The sequence below is a fragment of the Chinchilla lanigera genome, unplaced genomic scaffold (genome assembly GCF_000276665.1).
Source record: "Chinchilla lanigera isolate Chin_1 unplaced genomic scaffold, ChiLan1.0 scaffold00044, whole genome shotgun sequence".
In the NCBI taxonomy this organism is placed as follows: domain Eukaryota; kingdom Metazoa; phylum Chordata; class Mammalia; order Rodentia; family Chinchillidae; genus Chinchilla; species Chinchilla lanigera.
The window spans coordinates 11,921,141-11,931,034 of record NW_004955445.1 but is presented as its reverse complement, the minus strand read 5'-3'; the positions used below and the strand labels follow the sequence as shown (position 1 = coordinate 11,931,034).

At 46.9% G+C, this 9,894-nt stretch overlaps 1 protein-coding gene across 1 annotated transcript in view; it reads left to right on the top strand.

Moving 5' to 3' along the window:
* Window positions 1-5,456: 5,456 nt before the first annotated feature.
* Pigt (phosphatidylinositol glycan anchor biosynthesis, class T) overlaps window positions 5,457-9,894 on the top strand; it is an 8,681-nt gene continuing 4,243 nt past the window's right edge. The window contains exons 1-8 of the mRNA XM_005392426.2: window positions 5,457-5,686; window positions 5,841-6,018; window positions 7,708-7,835; window positions 8,106-8,206; window positions 8,531-8,617; window positions 9,178-9,265; window positions 9,372-9,469; window positions 9,557-9,722. Coding sequence (XP_005392483.2) covers window positions 5,500-5,686; window positions 5,841-6,018; window positions 7,708-7,835; window positions 8,106-8,206; window positions 8,531-8,617; window positions 9,178-9,265; window positions 9,372-9,469; window positions 9,557-9,722 — 1,033 coding nt within the window. The 5' untranslated portion in view covers window positions 5,457-5,499. The remainder of the gene's footprint in view (window positions 5,687-5,840; window positions 6,019-7,707; window positions 7,836-8,105; window positions 8,207-8,530; window positions 8,618-9,177; window positions 9,266-9,371; window positions 9,470-9,556; window positions 9,723-9,894) is intronic.

Genomic DNA, 9,894 nt, shown 5'->3' with positions numbered 1-9,894 from the left:
TTTTCTGAGACAGGGTCTTGCTATGCAGTTCAGGCTGGCCTTGAACTTACTTTGTAGCCCACGCTGGCCTCAAACTCACAGCGATCCTCCTGCCTCAGCCTCCTGAGTGCTGGGATTACAGGTGTCCACCACCATGCCGAACTTGGATTTATTTATTTAAAAGCTAATGTTGAGTACAATGTAGACAGCATACTGGAGGACAGGCTCCAGACAGACAGATACCACAGTAATCTATGCAAGAGGTAATGGTGGCCCAGAAGACCGGTGATTAACTTACTTGAGTTAAAGCAGGGCACAAGAAAGTGACATAATTCATTCAATAATGATTAAGTGTTGGAGTTTAGCATGTGCAAGACGCTGTGGATGTAACCCCGTCCCCCCCCCAAAAAGACCTTGCTGTCACAAAGGTTTATAGTATGGTGGGGGCGGTGTAAAATCTCAACTATGACTAGTGCTAGGAAGTAGCCTATTCAGAGAGATTACCAGGTGTTTCCTTTGAGGAGTTGGCATTTGAGCAAAGATCCCAATGAATAAACTGGGGGAGACTGGCTGGAAGGCCCCTTGTAGAGCACTGACAGGAGGGAGCCAGAAGAGACCCCTGGAAACCAGATGACTGCAGCCGGCTAGACAAGAGAGAACAGGGGACTGTGGAGGTAGGGAGATGGAGAAAGGTGGAAGAGAGATTTAGAAGGCAACTTCCAAAAGAGGTAATGGGCGTGAGAGAGGAAGGTGTCGAGGATGCTGCCACTGTTTCTGCCTCCTGCGGCAGGATGGTTTAGTGAGCCCTTGTCCCAGACGGGGGCAGTTGAGAAGCACCATGTTTGGGAATGAGGTTACACATTTGGTTTTGGACATACTGATTAGGCACCTGGATCCAGAGGGGTGGAATTTGGGTGAGAAGACTGGGTTGGAAACAAATAAATGAGTTACCAGTGTAGAGGCGCTAAGTGAAGCTGTGGGTGAATGAACTTGCCCAGGGAATGTTGAATGGAGGGGATACAGAATCCAGGCTTAAGAAATACAAACTCATTTTACACACAGACACACACACAATTTCACTTCCCTTCATATATCAAACAGTACCCATGGGATTAATGACTGTCAGCCTAAATCTTTATTTTTATTTTATCTTTTGTCTTTTTGAGTCAGTGTCTCGCTGTGCAGTTCAGGCCGACTGTGAACTCACTTTGTAGCCCGTGCTGGTCTCAGACTCGCAACGATCCTCCTGCCTCAGCCACCCGAGTGCTGGGATTACAGGCATGCACTATCATGCCTGGCTGTCAGCCTAAATCATAAAGCTCTGCGCTACTCAGGCTGAGCAACAGGGTTGCAGGTCTACCAGTAGTCCCATCTTGCTTCCAGCCCCACAGGAGGCCATAGTAAGTGATTTCCTAAGTGCTCTTCCTAAAGATAGTGGGAAGCTTGTGGGTGCTCAAGGGAAGGAGTTCCATTTGCCTTTTTGCCTTTTTCCATCTCACGAAAGCTTGTGGAATGTGTATCTTTTGTCCAAAGTCACTGGGTCAGAGTTCAGATCATCCACTGAGATTGTCTCTGTCCTCTTGTGACTTTACCCCTTCCTTCCTTTAGAGTAGCAAGGCTTTACCTCCTATTTGACTGGCTGAGTATTCTCTGGGGCTGTAACCCATGACCCCCGAAGCTCTGCTCTCAGGGTTACTCTCTTCACTGCATGGTGAATGCTGGGAAGCTGTACTGCCTTGATTGCCATCAACATGCCAATAAATCTCTTAGTACCCCAGTCACACAATACTGAGACTGTGGAGGAGGGACAGAGAGTCTGACTAGGGAGCCCTCTTGAGAAGTAGAATTGTTTGAATCTCTAGGAAGCCTTCAGTTCAGTGGCTATGAGCCCCAGCGCTGATGGGAAAAGTCTTGGGTCATCTGAGACCACAGGACCACTTCCTGGTTGGGACAATGACCTCTTCTTCTGCCAAACCACAGGGGGTTGGCTGGCCTTCAGAGGCACCATCTTCAGCGGACTGTGTTTTGAGCCCACATAGTGCCCTTGGAGATGGGAGGATGATCTGGCACTAATTCTGAGTCACAGAGTGTAGCTTTCAGTCTCCAAGTCACAGAGATGCTTCCTTCTGTTGCATAGACTTGTTACTGGGTATACATCCACACGGACACCGGAGGTGTGGGGAGAAGACAGGCTCATCCTTATAGAACCCGATCCTGTGGAGGAAAAATGAGAGGCTACAGCTCAGAAGAGTCACACTATAGCACTGCCCAGAAAAGAGAGAACTCGCTATGAACAGCAGGGCAATATGGGGACAACAGAGAATTGTGCTATGTTTTTGTTTTTGAGTACTGGGGACTGGATTGAACCCAGGGCCTTGTGCATGCCAGGCAAGTGCTTTAACTCTGAGTACATTCTCAGCCTTTTTTAAAAAAAGTGTTTTTTTGAGAAAGCATCTTACTGTGTAGTTTAGGCTGGCCTTGAACTTGTGGCAATCTTCCTGCCTCAGCATCTCCAGTGCTGGGATTATAGGCATGTGCCACCAAGCAGTCAGCCTTTTTAAATTTTGAGACAGAGTCTCCATAAATCATCCAGCCTGGACTTGAACTTGTGATCCTCCTGCCTCAGCTTCCTCAGTAGTTAGGGTTAGAGGCATGTGCCACCATGCCCAGGTTCATTCAGTCACGCATTATTGAGTATACTTATTATATGCTAGCCATTTGCATAGCAATGGAATACTAAGGAGACCATAAGCATTTCCAGAAGCAGACCTGGCTAGATAATGGAAATTTAATGTGAGGTGGGCTGTGGCAGAAGTGTACTAAAGACTGCAGCCCACTGGAGAGGAAGAGGGTTCACTAGAGGCAGCTAGGTCTTGAATAACAGGGACAGGCAATTTCAAAAGGAAACAAAGCACAGAAGCACAAAATAATCATAATCATGGCAGCTGCTTTTTTAAAAAAAATTATTTCCAACTTGGTATTGTAGACTCTAGTCTTGGCTCCACCACTCACTGGTATCTAAGAAAATTATCTTGGTTTCTGAACTGCGATTTGCTCACCTATAAAATGGAGATAATGGTGCCTACCTCATGGGTAGCTTGAGTCAATGTTACTAAGCACTTGGTACATTTTGAATCCTATAAGCACATAATTTCTGACAATAACTCTGAAAACTTTCCATTTTACAGAGGAGGGAAAATGACTCTTGGGTTGCTTAGGCTCATATGGCTTAAAGGCTGGTGTAGGAATTTGAATCCAAGTCTGCCTGACATCCAGCTGATGGCCTTCCTACTATTCTCTGTCTAATGGGCAGGAACACTAGTTACAGGTAAAAGGAGAACATGAGATAAAGATAGCTTTTTGACACTTCCTTTCTGAGTCATTGGGAGTCTGTCTTGGCAGACCTGCCTGACACCAAACTTGGCTCTTCCTAGAAGTATGACTTTGAGTTTTACCATGACACTGTTCACAAAATCTTTTATGAATGTGTTCTCCACAGGCCAGATGGTGAAACGAAATGTGAATTTAGCATTGGAACTCATACAACGCAATAAAAAGGCAAACAAGCTGGTAAAGGGGGGATGTGGACAAAAGATTTTAACAGAACTTTCTCAAAAGAAGACATAAATGAGAATATGAGTGAGGCATGGTGGTGCACACCTGTAATCGCAGCACTTGGGAGGCTGAGACTGGAGGATCCCTGGGAGTTTGAAGCCAGTTTGGGCTACATAGTGAGTTAAAGACCAGCCTGAACTATTTAGCAAGACCCTGTCTTAAAAAAAAACAAAAACAAAAACATATATATATATATATAAATTCAACATCGTTAATTATCAGGGAAATGCAAATTAAAGTCATGATGAGTTACTAATACATATATATATTGAAGTAGCTAAACCTAAAAAGTCCAAAAAGTTCAAAACACCAAATGAGTAAGATCTGGAGCAACCAGAGCTCTCATATAGTTGATACAATAAAATGACACACTTTGGAGAAATGTCTGACAGGTTTTGTTTTTTTGGAGACAGGGTCTTGCTATGTAGTTCAGGCCCATCTTGAACTCACTATGTAGCCCAGGCAGGCTCACAGTGATCCTACTGCCTCAGCCTCCCAAATACTGGGATTACAGGCCTGCACCACCGTACCCAGCATGACAGTTTCTTATAAATCTAAATATACATGTCTTTCTTGACCCAGCAATTCTATTCCCAAATATTTGCCTAAGGTATATGAAAAACATGTCTACAGTGCAAACTGTACAGATAACAGTTCATAGTGACCAAAGACTTCAAAAATCCCAGATGCCCATCAACAGAATGGATGAAACTGTGGCTTATTTGTACAATGTAATACGGCATGGCAAAAAAAAAAAACATCCCAAAACTGTTGATACACACAAGAACATGGATAATTCTCAAAAATATTCATGCTGTGAAAAGCCTTACACAAAATGTATACATACTGCACTATATTTTATTTATATATTTAGTCCTCAACAGATCAACCTACTGTTGGAAAAAAATCAGAACATTGGTTGCCTCTGGAAGGTGTATGAAGGCAGGGATTTGCTGGGAAGAGATATTAGGTTACTGTCTGGTGTTCTGTTTTCAGTGCTAGGTACCAAACCCAAATCTCATGTATGCTAAGCAAGTGCTCTACCACTGAGCTATATCCCAAGTCCCAGGTTTTCAAAATGTTCTGTATCTGGATAGGAGTTCGTGTTACATAGGTATATGCATTTGTCAGAACTCAGTGAATGTGCCCTTCGGATCTGTGCATTTCATTGTACATGAATTTTACATCGAAAGAAAAATGTAAACAAATACGGAACTTTATAGACATGCCAAACTATTTAGAAAGAAGTGTACCAATGTCTGCTATTTATTTTGAAATGCACTAAACTATAAAGTTTATTAATGGATTCATAGCCGGATATGTGAAAACTCAAAATTAGTATAAATTTTTTTTTTTTTTTTTTTTTTTAGCATAAGTTGTTAATGGTGCAATCTAGGTGATGGGAAACCGTCGTTCACTTTGCTGTAAGTTTGAAATTTTTCCTCATAAGAGGCCAGTTATTTGGGGCATTTGCAGGAAAGTTCTGTCCCCAGAAGAGCCAGCTAGATTTAGGACCAAGCAAATCGAGACACTAGAAGTTGAGGGCGGCACAGACCCACCGGAGTGACCTCGCAAAAGTAACTGACCTCGTTCAATCTGTTCCTCAACTATCAAGTGCCAATGCCTGCGTTCCTCGTTATTAAGCATTTTCTGGTGAGCGGAAACACCCCGACTGGTGTGTTCTCAAGTCCACTCCTCACCCCGTTACACACCGACTCTCTTTCCCTTTCAACGCCTGAGACCCGACAGTATGGAAGGTTACCGCCGCTGTCAATCCTGGCGGTAGCGCTAGTAACCGCACTTCGTTTCCGGGAAGGCAGCGGAAGTTACTACTCAAGTGCTTTTCCTATTGGATGCCGGCCTTTAGGGGGGGCGGGCACGCCGGGGGCGGAAGCGGCCGCAATCATGGCGGCCGCAGTGCCGCGCGTTCTGGTCGTGCTACTCTTCCTAAGGCTGGTCGGCTGGGGCCATGCAGAGCCCCCACGCGATAGCTTTCGGGAGGAGCTCGTCATCACCCCGCTGCCTTCCGGGGACGTAGCCGCTACTTTCCAGTTCCGTACGCGCTGGGATTCGGAACTGCAGCGGGAAGGAGGTGGGAGAATGAGACCTGACCGGAGAAATATTTCCGAGGCACCTGCTGGGGTGGGGGAAGGAGGCAACCCCTGGAGGCGGGGCTGATTCCAAGTAGAGCATAGGTCCTGATGGGAAGGCGGGGGATCGCCACTTACCTGCTTGCTTTTCCCCAGTATCTCATTACAGGCTCTTCCCCAAAGCCCTGGGCCAGCTGATCTCTAAGTATTCTCTGCGGGAACTGCACCTGTCATTCACGCAAGGTTTCTGGAGAACGCGATACTGGGGGTCACCCTTCCTACAGGCCCCATCAGGTGCAGAGCTCTGGGTCTGGTTCCAAGACACTGTCACTGAGTGAGTGCACACCTTGAGTCCTATTGCAGGTCATGGAAGGAGTATGAGAGGGATAGGTGTTGTCATCCTGCCACTGCCCTTGCGGAGCAGCAGTTCCAGTAAGAAGCGATCCCGTGGTGGTAGAGCAACTTTGGAAGTAAGATGTGATATTGCCCCTGAATGACATTCTTTACTGAGTAAAGGTCCTTCCTGTAATACTTCCAGACTTGAGGTACCACATGCATATCCCTATAGAAGCAGGTAAGGGGCTGGGGATATGGCTCAGCAGCATAAGCACTTGCCTGGCAAGCCTGAGGTCATGAGTTCAATTCCCGGTACAAAAAAAAAAAAATACACCTATAGAAGCAGGTAATAAATGATTGACGCGTATTTGGGTACAAGGGCATAGAAAACTCAGAAATTGGATAACTTGACTGATTGTACTAGGGACTGAACCCAGGGCAGTACTAGAAACGATGAGTACAGTGACAAGCCTGTAAGAGCCAGTGTGAAAATCTGAAGCCATCACTCAGTCGGTACTCAAGGGAATTGTTGCCATGTGGCAATAGAGGTCTAATGTGGTCAGACTCTCATTTTTCAAGAGACCAGCATTTAATGTGAAAATTAACAGATTTAAATATCAACGAGTAACTTAAAAAATTTTTAAATGCTACATATGTTAGGGTTGTGCACACCAAACAAAGCATGGTTCTGGTCTGGGTAGAGCTTTCAGGCTTCAAGTTTGTGATCTTTGTTTGAGGCTTAACGATTGAAGCAATGGAAAAATTGTGCTGAACGAAGGATTATCAAAAAAATTATCAAATATTGCACTAAATCAATATTAAGTGAGGAACAAGCAGGACTACACCTTCAAGACTTTCTCTCTTGCCTGAACTCTGGATCCCTTACCTTTTTTTTTTTTTTTTCCTATTTGCTCTGCTGTCACTGTCTCCTTTTAACCCAAAATTGAGCTGATGTTTAAAATTCTGGTGTCTATTAAGTTTTATGCTTGTTATTAATATAAAGAGCAAAGCTTTTGATATTTCTGTAAGAAAAGAACACCTTAATTTGATGTTTTTGTGAGGTACTAGAATGGATGCTTTTCCTTTGTTCAGTGAGTGTTTGGGATATGACTTCCCACCCTGAGGGAGGAGCTAGGACTTAGCCTCATCCCCAGGGTATTTGGAGAGCAGTGTCTGTCGCTTTGCCCAGCTGAGCACACTCAGGGAGGACCAGTGAGCTGATCTCAGCGCTGAGGTTTGGGGCATTTCCAATGGCATTGTGGGAAGTACATAGGTGGCATAGGCTAGTCTTTATGAAATTCTTCACAGCCTAGTTGGGGAGCAGAGGTACTTAGGACAAGATGCTGCTGCTGCTGAGCCGTTAGCTGGAAGGGACCTAGTGAGAGGTGGGTGCTTAAAACTGCAGCAGCACAGAGGAGGCTGTGCTTGAGGAGGCAGGCAAGGCTTCCTGGAGGAGCGGACCAGGACTGGAGCTGAACCTTGAAAGTGGGCACAGAGGAAAGTGAGGAAGAAGAGGCTGAGGAGGGCGTGAGCAGGGTGTGTGTGTGTGTGTGTGTGTGTGGTCCAGTTCTATCGTCCAGCTTGCTGAGTGGTTAAGACAGCCTTGTCCTGTCATGGGCTTAGCAGGGGCTTCGTGTGGGAGCAGAGGCAGCCCTAGGACAATGAATGGGTTTGTGTCTCTATTCAGTGTGGATAAATCTTGGAAGGAGCTCAGTAATGTGCTCTCAGGGATCTTCTGCGCCTCTCTCAACTTCATTGACTCCACCAACACAGTCACTCCCACTGCCTCCTTCAAACCTTTGGGGCTGGCTGATGGTAAGAGAGCCCCTGTGTCCCTTCCCTGCTCACTCTTCTGTCTCCATTCCCCTCCGTTTCCCCTTCCTTAGCCTGGGCTACCTCCGAAATCCCATGGATGTGCAGAGACTGCTCTCTCTGCTTTGCCTTCTTCCCATGCAGCTGGGAATCTTTGGGCAGTGGTGCTAGAGAGTAGTGTGTGTGTGTCGGGGGATGACCCCCGTCCCCAGAGTGTGGGGTCTTGAGCAGAGGGCCCCAGGTCCACCTCAGGTGAATGTCTTTTTCCCACAGACACCGATCACTACTTCTTGCGCTATGCTGTGCTGCCAAGGGAGGTTGTCTGCACTGAAAACCTCACCCCATGGAAGAAGCTCTTGCCCTGTAGTTCCAAGGTGAGCTGATGGCCCCAAAGCGGGAATAAATTTAGAAGATGCCCTCTTGAAGCCAGGGAGTTTTAAGAAAACCTGTACCTCATACCAGCTGCTCCATGCAGAACACCAGGGGGTGCGTGTGTGTGTGTGTGTGTGTGTGTGTGTGACTGGAGATTGACCCTACAGGCACTCTACTACTGAGCTATACTCTCCTGCCTCCCTTTTAAATTTTTTAAAATTTTGAGACAGGGTATATTGCCTCAGCCTCCCAAGTAGCTGGAATTTCAAGTGTGTGTCACTCCATCCAGCAGGGTGCTGACCTTTTATCTCTTCCACCTCCTCCAGGCAGGCCTCTCTGTGCTCCTGAAGGCTGATCGCTTATTCCATACGAGTTACCACTCCCAGGCAGTGCATATCCGCCCTATCTGCAGAGTAAGTCCTAGGAAATGATGATAGGTGCCTTCTAGGGGCACTGAGAGAAGGTGCAGACACAGCTCATTTTCTGGCTTGGGCTGAGTGAGTAGTTATGTGGCAGATGTGATGATGATTATTTAGGGCATTGGCTGAGTACCAGGGAAACTGAGTACTCAATAAATCTGTATCCCACTGAGTACTCAATAAATTTTTATCCTGGAGCATATAGTAGTTAGGAACAGTAGCTGTATGAGTACAACTGCTAGCTGAGTCACTTGCCAGTTGGCATGACCTTGAGTGAATCATTTCATTTCCCTGAGCCTTGTTCCCGCTCATCCATCACATAAAAATAGCAGTAGAATCGGCTGTTTGGATTGGGCTAGTTCATTAAAGTGATGTGCAGAATGCTGCCAGCGGGGCCTGGCCCAGGCTCCAGTGCGCAGTAGTGAACTGCAGCAGATCGATAGATGCGAACATACATAAACACAGGAGGGGTTGTGTCCCGGTTGGAGTCCTTGAGGCCATGTGGTTGGGTGAAAGCGAGGCCGCCTCACTGCTACCATCTGGCCTTGTGGTAGAACGCACGCTGTACCAGCATCTCCTGGGAGCTGAGGCAGACCCTCTCGGTTGTGTTTGACGCCTTCGTCACGGGGCAGGGGAAGAAAGGTAAGCTGCCTTGGCAACTCATCTCTGCCCACCCGTCCCAGCCCTGCTTTCCGGGGCAGGTCAGGGTCGGTGCCGGTGTCTGCTCAATCTCCCTCTCTGTTCTTAGACTGGTCCCTCTTCCGGATGTTCTCCCGAACCCTCACAGAGCCCTGCCCTCTGGCTTCAGAGAGCCGAGTCTACGTGGACATCACCAGCTACAGCCAGGTACCAAGGTCTGCAGTCACACAGCCTTCCTTCCCAAAACCACCCTGCCCCCTTGCTTGCTTCTCAGCCCTGCCCCTGTGTTCCTAGGACAATGAGACATTGGAGGTGAACCCACCCCCCACCACCACTTACCAGGATGTCATCCTGGGCACTCGGAAAACCTATGCTGTCTATGACTTGCTTGACACAGCCATGATCAATAACTCCCGCAACCTCAACCTTCAGCTCAAGTGGAAGAGGCCCCCAGAGAATGGTGAGTGAGTAGGTGGGTGGGTGGGCTCCCAGGGCTGTAGTAGGCTGCAGAGTTTTCTTCTCTTGGGAGAAGACTCACAGTTCTATGCCTTTGCTATAAATTTAGACTCAGATCTCTGGAGTCATATGGTCATGTTCTAACTCTGCCACTTCCAAGCTCTGTGACTGGCAGG